Raw genomic sequence first — 13791 nt, 5'->3', positions numbered from 1 at the left:
AACCTCTCAGGAAGATTGACCACCTGTTTGTTCTCCACAGTGGAGGTAAACGGGGCGAGTTGGCGTAGCAGACTACATTAGCCCATTGGGTTAAGGAGGTTATCACGGCCATGTATGTGGATACTGAATAGCTGTTGCCTAAACAGGTTAGGGCTCATTCCACTAGAGCTCAGGCAGTGTCATGGGTAGAACTTTGATGGTCTCCCGTCGATTTGCTGAGCTGCAACGTGCTCCTTGCACTTTTTCCAGGTTTTACTGCCTGGATGTACAGGCCAGGGAGGATGCAGCCGCTGCATGTGGTTTTGCTGGCACTGTGGGCAGCCTCCCGCCCAGTTTGGGAGTAGCTCTGTTGCATCCCACTGGTTGTGGATTAACAAATCTGAATGCTGAGAAATGAGAAATTACTACTAACCTGATAATTTCTTTTTCTCTGACAGGTTAATCCACCTTTCCCGCCCTTGACTGCCAGTTTTTAGTTCTATTATCTTCCTGAGAGGCTGCATTCCAGGGATAACTGGTGTCAGTTTTAGTCCCTAAATTAGTGATGTTACACTCTCTGGCTGAGTTTAGTGTTTCCTGTTGCTAAGTGCTTGAGTGGTTGTCTGTTAATGTTTTATAATAAAGTCTTGTTAGTTTGTCCACCATTGGCTTTTGCAGAGAATATTGTCGGACTGATGTCAGAGCAGGGGTCTATATATCGTGACGTCGGCTTTGCTCCGTTTCCATCTGTTGGTAGAGGTGCATTTGGCCGGTTGGAGTAGTATCCCCTTTCCCTTAGTGGTCGTGTAAATTTGGTCAAAATGATGTTACCCAGATGGCTCTACCTTTTTCAGAATCTTCCTATACTTGTTAAGCGCAGGGACATCAAAGTAGTAGAGAGAGCTATTCGAAAATTTGTTTGGAGGCGGGGGAAAGCGCGGGTTCCTTTGTCCTGGTTAAAGAGTAGGAGTGGTAGAGGAGGCCTTGGGCTACCTGATCTGGCCGAGTATAATTTAGCTAGTAATCTGCGAATTGTGAGATTGGTTGATTGATCAGTCGACCCACACGTCCTTATATGCGGATCAGGCTCTGATGTATCCCTTCGCCCCTTCCTATGTAGTACAAGCCAGCTCGGCAAGATTGCCCTCCTGTTTAACTCGCATGGCCATGGTGGGACCTTTAAGGCAGACCTTAAAGGTCTGCCTTAAAGGTCCCCACAGGTTGCAGATCCCTGCTCTTTGTGCCTATTTTCTTCCCATTGGTGGGAATGCGGAATTTAGCCCGGGAACTCAATCCTCTGTTTTTCGGACCTGGTTCTCCCATGGTATTACACTTTTGGGTCATTTGCTAACCAAGGAGGGGGTACCTATGTCTTATCATGCTTTTCTGACAATGTATGGTTTTGGAGTGACACATGCATTTCCATATCTGCAAATTTGTGATTACATACAAGCTCTTTCGGCTGATGCAAAACTGCCCATGTCCTATTTTACTCTGGATAAGGTGTTTCATTTTGACAGGCGTGTTGCTCCTTCATTGTCAATGTATTATAAGAGCCTGCGTCATCATTCGGAACTGGATCCATGTCCGGTTTTGGAGTCAAGATGGAATGGGGATGGGGAATTTGTGGTGTCTCAATTTATATTGAGGGGTGGTTTTCGGTGTATAGCTAGGGTCACGAAGAATCAGTACTATCGGGAACTACAGTTTAAATTTTTATGCAGGGCATATATGTCACCTGTGCTCGCTTTTCACTTTGCTATAGCCCCCTCTGCAGCTTGCCTTAAGTGTGGTCACAGTACGGGCATGCGCGCTCATGTTTTTTGGGCTTGCGCCCCCATTCAATGCTTTTGGAAACGTGTTGCAACGTACTTAGCGGATCTGCTGGATGTTGCTTTTCCAGTTACCCCCATGTGGTTACTTTTTGGCTGTATCTCTCAGTTCAGATTCGAGACCCTGGCTCGCGCTTGCTTCTTCATAAGGCATGTTTGGTGGGGAAAAAGATTATTCATTCAGTGTGGAGTTCTGCCGAGGTCCCTTCCTTTTAGTCTTGGCAGAATAGCCTCCACTTCATGATGACTATGGAAAGCCTGGAGACTCGACTGGCACCCCAACGTCGTTGACGCTTTCTTGCAGTGTGGCAGTCGTACCTGCAGTTGCTGTCTCCTCGAGCTCACAGTCTTGTTGTTAATGATTAATTTCTTTTTCTTTTTTCTTTCTCTCCCCTTTTACTAGTCATGGCCTGGCTGTGGAACTGATTTGCATAGGTAAATCATTACTCGCTTCTACACTGGGGGGGGGCGGGTATGTGTCTGTTGAGATGGGGGTCTGTAAGGGTTTTTTTTTTTTTATTGGTGGTATTGTTCTGAGGCGAGATCAGAGTTCCTCTCTCTTCAGTGTATTTTCACGTATATTGCTTTTGCAAACCAATAAAAATCGTTAAACATAAATAGAGAAAAGGAAATTATCAGGTTAGTAAATTCTCATTTTTATTGAAAACCTTTTTACGCTGTTTTTAAGCTATTTAAACTAATAGATGCATAATTTACCATGTACTGAATCATCTGTTAATAAGCAAAGAATTTTACTGTGAAATGTCACATTTTTGTTTTAAAGTTAAAGTACAGTCATCTTTTTTTTCTTTTCTTTGAAAATCCTCCGTTTTTCAAATATTTGAGCTTATGTAAGCTGAAGCTGCCCTCTATATCACCAGTGTGGGTCATGCTGTTTGCCAGCTGTGGGACAGCAGCAGTTGCAGACTTGCAAAATAATCCAGGACTTTGCCAACTGGTTTATGGTAGCTACGTACAGGTGTGAGAAACTTGTGTAATGATGAAATTATTCTAAAAGTGCATTAGTCTATTTAGGGATTTATATCAAAATTCTTTCGTTTGACAGTCTTTGAGGGATCATACATTCTGACTACTTGCTCAGCCCACTCCACCTCATTGCCTCCCATCTTGAGGGTTTGGATTAAGGAGCAGAGTAGCTCTGCTCTGGCTCAGTCTCATACCCCTCCACTCCCGTTTCCTGCACTGTGCATACTGCTTGGGAGGGCAGGGACTAGTGCAGGAAACAGATACAAGAAGACTAGCTGTTAACTCCCATCCCTAAGTTCAGGACCGATTTATTTGTTAACCCTGCATCATTTTTAGAGTTGGGAATATAAACTGACATTAAACTAACCAGCATTACTTTCCAGAATGTTTGGTCATTTAAAGTAGTAAGGTTGAACTACTTGATTGCTTGCTACTTTTTCATTAAAAAAAAAAAAAAAAAATTCCCTTATTTTATTCCTACATTGTTTATTGTAGTGTTTTGTCCAGCCTTAACATGCCGTTTTGTATGCTAGTAGGAGTGCAAAACAAGGGTAGTGTGGGCCAAAAGAGTTGCTTTAGTCTTTTTCTCCTGATTGCTTTGAAGATTAGTGTAAAAAGTTGACAATAATGAGTTCTGTTTTTTGTTCTTAGCTTTTCCATGGTTTGGCTTGGATATTGGAGGGACTCTGGTCAAACTTGTTTATTTTGAACCAAAAGACACTGCTGAAGAGGAACAAGAAGAAGTTGAAAACCTTAAAAGCATTCAAAAATATCTGACTTCAAACATAGCCTATGGACATGCAGGTATTCGGGATGTACACCTTGAACTGAAGGACCTTACCATGTGTGGGCGGAAAGGCAATCTGCACTTTATACGTTTTCCTACTTGTGACTTGCCTGCCTTTATTCAGATGGGCCGAGCTAAAAACTTCTCAAGTCTTCACACAACTTTGTGTGCTACTGGAGGTGGTGCTTACAAATTTGAAAAAGATTTTCTCACAGTATGCATTTTTACTTACTTAGAACATTTAGAATTATAGTAAATTCAAGTATTTAAAAATTACAGTTTAAAGACGTCCCAGAGCATTAAAACTGAGTGAATCTAGTTTGTTGACAATCTTGGTTCAGCATGTTATCTATTTTACTGCTTTTAATAACTCTTGATAGAGGTAATAGCGTAATTGCTCATACAGTTCAGAAAGAAACTAGTGACATTTAGGACAGTTAGTGGTGGTATTATGCAAGTTTTCATGTTCTTTAAAAAAAAAACCAAAACAAAAAAAACCCCTAAAAAACCCCTCCTTCAGCTCTCATAGGCTAGCTTGAGGAGTCACCAGAGGTGGTAATGGTCCTACAGCATTTTGTCATTGTCTTCCTTTCCCTCCCCCCAGAGGTAAAAGATGGGCTGCCTCTGGTGATGCTTGTAGTAATTTCAGCAGGTCCCTGATGTGATTCTTTCAGAAAGCTTATGCCCTCTTCAGCAGCTGCCCCAACCTGATTTAACTGTGGTTAGCCAGTGTTTGGAAGTTATTGCTTGCTGTATAATTTATGGGCAACAGAGTGACTTGCCATGATTAGGAAAAAAGCTTAAAGTGGTACATTTTCTTTTTTTTTTTTTTTAAATTTTAATTTTGCACTTTTCAAAATTTGATACATTCAAATTATTTTTTGCATAAATACAGGAATAAGAATTTCCAAAAATAATTATTCATCCAAAAAAAAAGACATTCTCAATCTTAGAAGTCCAAACACTTGAGTTCTATCCTTCTTGTTACCAAACTCATAGGAGGGAGTGCCAGAGCAATAAATTTACAATAAAGAAAATACAAATTCTTAAACTTAAAAAGAGAGAGAATACAGAGTTTCCATTCAATATTACAACTATTAATTAGATGTTACTTCAGGCTCATTCCCTTGGTTCCTTCGATTTTCAATGTAATTAGCTAATTGTTCAGGTTCGTAGAATAAAAATTTTCCAGTTTCATCTTTCAATACACATTTACAAGGAAACCTGACATTAACTTGAAGCCCAAAAGTTCTTGCTTGATTGGCAAGAAGTAAAAATTTCTTACGCCTCACCTGTGTCTCTGGTGAGACATCAGGGTAGACCCAGATTTTTTGACCCAAATACAACATAGATCTCTTAGTCATAAATATCTTTAACACATTATCTCTATCTTCTAAGTTTTTAAACTTTACCAATAAAAGTCCCATGCATCTCTACTTGAGAGCTATACGAAGTTTCTATTAACTCCGTCACGTTCAATGAGACTCCTTCTGTTGGTGTAATTCCTTGTGGAAAAGTTTCTCCTTTTTTCAGTAGGAAATAAGCTTTTAGGATTAAGGGTAATTTTTCTGCTGTTATTGATAATATCTCTTGAAAATAGTTTTTCAATTGCTCCTTAGGAGACATCATTTTACATTTGGGGAAATTTATTATACGAAGGTTGTTATATCTCAAAGAGTTCTCAATATTTTCCACTTTCTTTTCAAGCAGATTCTCTCCTTTAATTATTGAAACTTGTACCTTCTTAATCTGGCTTATTTCTTCCTCTACTTTGACCATATTAATAGAATGTTGGTTTATTTCTGGGGTCAAATTTTGTAGAGACGTTTGTAGTTCTTTTATATTAGAAGATAGATTTAGCATAGCTTTTTGCATAGTCATAATAGCTTTCCAAATAGATTCATTTGTTACAATCTTAGGTTTCTCCAACGGCATAATGGGTATTAAGTTTATAGCTTGGGATTCAGAAATACCTTGAATTTCTTGGTTCCTCGAGATCTTAGCCATTTCTACAGCTGATCCAGCTTCTCTTTCGCCGGCCTCAGCATGTTTTACACCGCCATTTTCTTCCACTCGGGGAGAAGAGGTAAAAAACACTCCTTGTTCTTCTAGTATCGCCGTCCCTCCCGTTGCTCCCTCTCCGATTGGGCTCCCTTCCGAGAACGCCATCCATCCTCGTCTGGAGCCTGGGAACTCAGCGTTGTCGGCGTCCCCGGGTGGAGTGGGGGTAGTTGGAGCCCCGGGACTTAGCGTAACATCTCCCAGGGGCAGAGGCGTTTGCTCTCCGCCTTGCTGCCCAGCGGGACTCTCCGGGGCTTTTTGCTCGGAAGCTGGATGGAACCCGGTCAGCGTTGTCTGTATAAGCGTGGGTCTCGAGGGGGTCGGGGCTCCCTCTCTCACCCGACCTTTCCTCTTCGTATGTGGCATCACTCGGAGGCCTCAACGGAAGAAAAAGTTACTATAAAAAGCAACGCTTCAGGAGCTCACAGCACAGCGTCTCTCTCAGGCGCCATCTTGGCCACACCCCCCCCTCATCAAAGTGGTACATTTTCAATAGAATGCCTTACACCAAAAATATGCTTGCATTTTTAAGTCTGAACATACCCAACTATATTTTCAAACACAAGATATCTGTATGTTGTGTTTAAATATTGATTTGCATATTTAAAAGTACATATGCACTTATACAGTGTCAAAAGATGGCATAAAATGTTAGCTGCATGCTGACCACAAAGTTACATTTGATAAACTTAAATGTGCATCGTTCTCAACTACACCTCTAAAACATTCCCTAGTGGTTCTCAACAGGTGTATCCAGACACTGATGTGTAGCGAAGTCCTGGATGGTGTGTCGCATAGCCAGCAGGAGGCTGCTCTTTCCTCCTCATCCAGGGTGAATTGACTTCTCCTTTATCAGGCCTGATAGGCTACTTTCCACTCCCTTATCCTCTTTCTGGCCCAATGGGAAGCTTCTTCCTTCACCCAGGTCAGAGAGACATTACCATAGAAACATAGAAACATAGAAATGACGGCAGAAGAAGACCAAACGGCCCATCCAGTCTGCCCAGCAAGCTTCACACATTTTTTCTCTCATACTTATCTGTTTCTTTTAGCTCTTGGTTCTATTTCCCTTCCTCCCCCACCATTAATGTAGAGAGCAGTGATGGAGCTGCATCCAAGTGAAATATCTAGCTTGATTAGTTAGGGGTAATAGGGGTAGTAACCGCCGCAATAAGCAAGCTACATCCATGCTTATTTGTTTTAACCCAGACTATGTTATACAGCCCTTATTGGTTGTTTTTCTTCTCCCCTGCCGTTGAAGCAGAGAGCTATGCTGGATATGCGTGAAGTATCAGTTTTTCTTCTCCCCTGCCGTTGGAGCAGAGAGCTATGCTGGATGTGCATCGAAAGTGAAGTATCAGGCACATTTGGTTTGGGGTAGTAACCGCCGTAACAAGCCAGCTACTCCCGGCTTTGTGAGTGCAAATCCTTTTTTCCACATTTCCTCTTGCTGTTGAAGCTTAGAGTGATGTTGGAGTCACAGTAACCATGTGTATGTTTATTGAATAAGGGTATTGTGTCCAGGCAGTAGCCATCATTCTGGCGAGTTACCCACTCTTCATTGGCGGCCTCTTGACTTTATGGATCCACAGTGTTTATCCCACGCCCCTTTGAAGTCCTTCACAGTTCTAGTCTTCACCACTTCCTCCGGAAGGGCATTCCAGGCATCCACCACCCTCTCCGTGAAGAAATACTTCCTGACATTGGTTCTGAATCTTCCTCCCTGGAGCTTCAAATCGTGACCCCTGGTTCTGCTGATCTTTTTCTTATGGTAAAGGTTTGTCGTTGCCTTTGGATCATTAAAACCTTTCAAGTATCTGAAAGTCTGTATCATATCTCCTCTGCTCCTCCTTTCCTCCAGGGTGTACATATTTAGATTCTTCAATCTCTCCTCGTACGTCATCCGATGAAGATCCTCCACCTTCCTGGTCGCCCTTCTCTGTACCGCTTCCATCTTGTCTTTGTCTTTTTGTAGATACGGTCTCCAGAACTGAACACAGTACTCCAGGTGAGGCCTCACCAAGGACCTGTACAAGGGAATAATCACTTCCCTTTTCTTACTCGATATTCCTCTCTCTATGCAGCCCAGCATTCTTCTGGCTTTTGCTATCGCCTTGTCGCATTGTTTCGCAGACTTCATATCATTAGACACTATCACCCCAAGGTCCCTCTCCTGCTCCGTGCACATCAGCCTTTTCCCCCCCCATCGAATACAGTTCATTTGGATTTCCACTCCCCATATGCATGACTTTGCACTTCTTGGCATTGAATCTCAACTGCCATATCTTCGACCACTCTTCCAGTTTCCTTAGATCCCGTCTCATTCTCTCCACTCCTTCCGGCGTGTCCACTCTGTTGCAGATCTTAGTGTCATCCGCAAAAAGACAAACCTTACCTTCTATCCCGTCCGCAATGTCGCTCACAAAGATATTGAACAGGACCGGTCCCAACACCGATCCTTGCGGTACACCACTTAAAACCGCTCTCTCTTCAGAGAAGGTTCCATTTACCATCACACATTGTCTTCTGTCCGTCAACCAATTTGCAATCCAGGTCACCACCTCGGCACTCACTCCTAAGCTTCTCGTTTTATTCACCAGTCTCCTGTGCGGAACTGTATCAAAGGCTTTGCTGAAATCCAAGTATATGATATCGAGTGCTCTTCCTTGATCCAATTCCTTGGTTACCCAGTCAAAAAAGTCAATCAGATTTGTTTGACAGGATCTTCCCCTGGTGAATCCATGTTGCCTCTGGTCCATCAATTCTCCGGACTGTAGATAGTTCACTATTCTCTCTTTCAGCAGTGACTCCCTTACTTTTCCCACCACCGAAGTGAGGCTAACCGGTCTGTAGTTGCCAGCCTCCTCCCTGTTCCCACTCTTGTGAAGCGGGACCACCACCGCTCTTCTCCAATCACTCGGCACCACTCCCGTTTCAAGGGATCTATTGAACAGGTCACACAGTGGACCCGCCAGAACATCTCTGAGCTCCCTCAATATCCTTGGATGAATCCCATCAGGCCCCATGGCTTTGTCCACTTTCAGGTTCTTTAGCTCTTCCCACACATTTTCTACTTTTCCTGCTCTTCTAGTATTCTGCTGGGCTTGGGAGTGATGCTCTCGTCACCTGGTGGAGGAAAGGAGGTTGGGGGATGCTCTCGTCACCTGGTGGAGGAAAGGAGGTTGGGGGATGCAGGGCAGGTAGAGAGGGAGTGTAGGAACTGCTGGGTGGGAAAGGGGGGTCGGGATAGTTGGGTAGGGAGAAGAAGGGTGCAAAGCCGAGCAGGGGAGAAATGGAGCACAGGGAAGAGGATGCTGGTGGGAGTTGTGAATGCTGGGCAGGGATATGAGTGTGAGGAGATTGAAAAGGAGTAATTGGGAGAAGTGAGGGATGATGGAGGTATGGAGGGGGGAGTTACAGGGTGCAAGAACCAAATGTCAGTTTCTAGTTCTTCACTTTTGCACTGCATGCAGTGTGACATTTTGGGGTTTCCTTTCTAGTTTTGTCTCTAAATTTGTAATTTGTGGTCCTTTAGTCTGTATTTCTCTGTGTGACTCAGGTGAGGAATCTTACTAGCATATAGACACATCAGTCCTATTTGTGTTTCTCAATAGGACATGTGTTGATGGTGCACTGCTGCCTTTTCAGATGTAGCATTATTGTTTGAGTCCTTGGAGTTAGTGCCTTTATGGTAAGGCAAGTTTGCTACACATGTGCTGAGGGTCTTACATTGCAGCTGGTAGTAAAGGGAGTTTGTGTTGCTGTTGAACTCCAGAATCAGAATATCTTTTTTTTTTTTTGTATGGGGAAATGTCCTAGTTCTGCCCTGCACCTATTGCTGGGGATCAGGGGGTTCCTGAGGATGCAGAATGTTTACATTTAACTCCGTGATGGTCATGTGTTCAGTGTCTCACATGTAAGCATCCTCTGCCAGGTGTGTCCTGATGGGGAAAAAAAGGTTCAGAACCACTACCCTGGAGTGCAAGTTGTGAAAATAAATGCAATACTTTCAGGCAATGCCTGAATCTCCCCAAGTAGATTTGCAAATCTAACCGTGTACCTCCCTGTTTCTATGTGTATAAGTCACAACTAAACCTTGGAAAATATATCCTAGAAAGTTTTAGAATGGGCTTTTATGTGAAAATAGAGCTCTGATTGCTACCACATTTTCCCATAATGCAGCTGTGATGCAAGTTTGCTAAATCTTTTTTCTGAAATAGATGCCTTATGATTAAATAGATGATTAAAGTAACTTGTAGTTGACTAATACAATTCTCCTCATTTGTACTTTGGGGGAAAAAAATCGTCACCTAATAGTGGCATTTTACTTGTGCAGTTCAGGGACAGTTTGCCTTATGGGTTTTGATTAGTGTTTATCTGCACGAGAAATGCATTTTCTGTTAAAGTTCTGAAGGATCTTTGCTAATGTTTGCTTTTATTTAATATTCATTATAGAAGCTGCTGTTCTGTGGCTTACTCCACACGTACCAAGTGCAAGTAGTGCAACTTGATGGAGTGAGACCAGCATTTTGAGGTGCCTTAGGTCTTTTTATGCCTTCCATTCTTTTCAGGGTGATGCCACTTTCTCCCCAGCACAAGGTTTTTTGCTGCTGATCTTCGAAGAAACAGGTTTTCCTAGCGTGTAGCCAGATGGACTTAGGACCAATGGATTATGTGCTCCCCTGATAGGTGGAGACTGAGTCAGATTTCAAAGCTGACGTCACCCTGGATATACCCCTGCAGTGACCTCAGCCATTCAGTATCTCTCTCTGTTTCAGAATCCTCAGGGAGCAACACTGCAGGAGAGAAATATCTCCTGCTGACAAGGGAACACAAAATTGTGAATTACTAAAAAATAAAAATAACCACTTTTTAAAAAGGGCAAATAGTTTGCTTTTTCCTTGTTGATTACAAACCTGCACTGTGTGTTGAGATTTTTTTCAAATAGGAATGATGTAACTGCAGTAATATGACTTCTTAGTGCAGAGCTGCAACAGTGGGCCGTCCATTGCTCCTACCATGTGACGGGGTCGACCAATGGCACCGGTAGCCCCTGTCACATAGTAAGGGCAAAGGGCCACCAGTGCCATTTTGATTATTGGCAGCCGACGGCCTAAGAGCAGGAGATCGCCCCGGGACCCCCGCTGGACCACCAGGGAGTTTTGGCAAGTCTCGGGGGGGGGGTTCAGGAAGGTGGGGGGTTGTAGCTTATTATTTTTTTATATTCACTCCATGAGACACACAGACACTTTTCTCCCCACTTTTGGGGAAAAAAAAGTTCATCTTAAGGAGCGAAAAATGATATATGCAAATCTCTCATGCATATTAATTGTGGTAATTCTGAAAACATGACTGGATAGGTGTGCCTCCAGGAGAGAGCTGGGAAATATTGCAGTGTGGTATAACTTAAGTGATGACACATACAAACAAAGTTCCTTCCTGTTCAGTAATGTGGTCAAAGATAATAAAATGACGGACTTTAAAAAATATATATATATATTTTGGAAAGGCGCTTGTGATCTTACAGCATCTTTTTGTCTGTGGCCTGCCCCTGTGTCTTTAAAGAAAAGGTGCAAAATAAGCTCAGCATTTGTTTTTAATTTTTTAACTTTCTTCATAGGGATGTTGGCATATAATGCTGTGGGACTATCTTTGGTTTACCCCGCATCTGGCAGGTTGTATATAAAAATAAAATTGAACAAATTACTAGCAGGGAGAGCAAGAACTGCACTGTAGTTCATTAAAAAATACACACCTTTCTCACTTTTAAGTAGAAAAATGCTTGTCAACTTTTTTTAATGGTGACTTATTGTTTGAATAATTCAGTAGAATTATGTCCAGTGATCAGATTATAGATGAAATATTTCTCTTCCTTCTTGTAAGTATATGCTTGTGTGTTAAGAATTATGCAGTGAAATATGGTGGTTGTATTTCTTAACAGATTAGTGGCCTCCAGCTTTGCAAGGTGGATGAGCTAGACTGCCTCATTAACGGAGTGCTGTATATTGACTCAGTTGGATTCAATGGGCAGTCACAGTGCTATTATCTGGAAAACCCAACAAGCCGTGAGAGGTTTCAGAAGATTCCATACAACCTGGAGAATCCATATCCTCTACTTTTAGTAAACATTGGCTCAGGGGTTAGCATCTTGGCTGTGTATGCCAAAGGCAACTACAAGCGGGTAACTGGGACCAGGTGAGTTTCACACATTTTGTATGGTGATATATTTAGAGTATCAGGTGTTTGTGGTTCAAATTTGGTTTATTTGTGATCCTCTGTCTTTTAGTCACAAATCTGTTTCAAGATGTGCACCAGAATTCATGCATAAACAGGATATGAAAGGGCCCAGAATCTAAGAGGAGCTGTGATTTCTGGAACTGAACTGAAATCATCTTCTCAATTCACTTAGGCTGTTTTTTTTTTTTTTGTCCCTACTGACCTGAGCACTCTAATATTGATGAGTCACTTGTCTATTCCAGTAAATAAAAGTACTTAAATTTTCACACAAAGCATTTTTTGTCCCAAAGATATACTCAGTGTTGCTTAGTTACTGCCGCCATAGCATCGTTTTCTCCTTTGTCATCTTATTTTTTGTGTGTATAATGTTGCAAACAAATGAATGGGAGACTTTAAATGGAGCTAAAAATAAATTGGATAACTGAAGTTCTGGAAACTGGATCTGAATATTAATATGCTTGTTTTGTGCTAGACAGAGAACGGCTATAGGTTAATGCTGGTTTCTAAGCAACTTTCAATGTTAAAATGCTGGAAGCTGCCTTGAGCATCATTTGAAATGGTGGGCTAAAAATCCTGATTATTTTTTTTTATTAAATAAGATGAACAATGGAACATTTTTCCTTTTTTAACTCAACTATTTGTTTCTAATATGCTTGGAGTTTAGCAATTAAATATATAGTAATCTATACTCTATTTTAGCCGATTTGCTCTTCCAAGAAGTTGTTGCTCCACCTGTTTGTGCTTTTGAGGCCATCAATAACTTTCAGTACTGTTATTGGGGTTATAGAGCAGTTCAGGGAAACTAAATAGAAGAGAAGCCCTATGTAGCAGTGATTAACTGATCTACAGAACATTCCAGCTGTATGAGAAGGCAGTGTGGAAACTTGCAAAAAAAGGGTGAGAAGCATAAGAAAAATGGGAGGAAAGAGAATCTGACTTTCAGAGGCAAATTAGCTAAAAGCATAGCTACTATGTAAAAAAGTGAAAAATGGAGCACATCTGAAGATAACTTTTTCTCTTGTCCATTGTATCATCATATTGTACTGAATGGTTGCCACAGTAGCATTTGCTGTTTTTTTTGCTTTCTGCCCTATAGCCAAACCTGGTGGCTGATGCAATAATGTGTGGGTTAAAACTGTGCGCTGAAACTCAATGCACTGTTTTTCTTAACCTGCAGGCTAAAATTTAAATCTTGATGCAGTAAGCTAATAGTATGCCAGTGCATTCAGAATTAGAAATGCGATGACTGCAAAATATGCACTTAGCAAAGGCTCACTCTCATAAGTGATTTATCTACACAAAACTCATCTTTTGTGCACATAATTTTATGCACACAAAACATGATTTGTGTGCATAAATATGATTTATCTCCTAAGATAAGCAGGATGGTAGTCCTCCAAGATGGGTGACATTATTGGATGGAGCCCAGCATGGAAAACTTATGTCAGTTTCTGGAACTTTGACTGAGCATGCCCTATTCCCCACATATCCACGCAGGGTCCCTCTTCAGTCTATTTCTGCAGAGCTTTTGCCTCGCGGTAGAGTGAGTTTGTGGCTTTTCCTTAAATTGCCTTTGAAAATTTTTCACCGTCCTTTTTGGGTTTTCTTGTAATTTCATCAAATGCGGGTCCCTTGTGGTTCCCTCAAGCTTTCCCAGTCAGGTTTTTAGGCAGTTTGGTAAGTTTATTTTGTGTCGTGTCCCCGTCCCCCCCCCCCCCCCCCCACACACAGTCTCTCAATTTTTGGGCTTGTCTGGTTTCCATCAGTGCCCCCAGTGTCAGAGGACCATATTCATTACAGACCTCCACGAGGTGTGTCTCCTCTGCCTGAGGGCATTGCACGACGTCCGGGGTTGCCGCATGTGCGCCCAGATGATCCCCAAGGGACGTTGTGCTTGGCTCAACAAAA

General features: G+C 42.1%; 1 protein-coding gene across 4 annotated transcripts in view; it reads left to right on the top strand.

Annotated features, from left to right (window-relative positions):
• Positions 1 to 13791, top strand: part of PANK2 (pantothenate kinase 2) — a 96856-nt gene that overhangs the window by 17340 nt on the left and 65725 nt on the right. For 2 of the 4 annotated variants that reach the window (XM_029593551.1, XM_029593543.1), the window contains exons 2-3: positions 3450 to 3799; positions 11588 to 11841. In XM_029593551.1, coding sequence (XP_029449411.1) covers positions 3450 to 3799; positions 11588 to 11841 — 604 coding nt within the window. Of the gene's footprint in view, positions 1 to 2214; positions 2247 to 2459; positions 2791 to 3449; positions 3800 to 11587; positions 11842 to 13791 lie in introns of those variants that run through there. The other 2 variants (XM_029593556.1, XM_029593566.1) reach the window with 2 other exon arrangements.

This window comes from Rhinatrema bivittatum, chromosome 1, assembly GCF_901001135.1.
Source record: "Rhinatrema bivittatum chromosome 1, aRhiBiv1.1, whole genome shotgun sequence".
Taxonomy (NCBI): domain Eukaryota; kingdom Metazoa; phylum Chordata; class Amphibia; order Gymnophiona; family Rhinatrematidae; genus Rhinatrema; species Rhinatrema bivittatum.
Note: the sequence above shows the minus strand (reverse complement) of the source record. Positions and strands in the feature narration are given on the sequence as shown.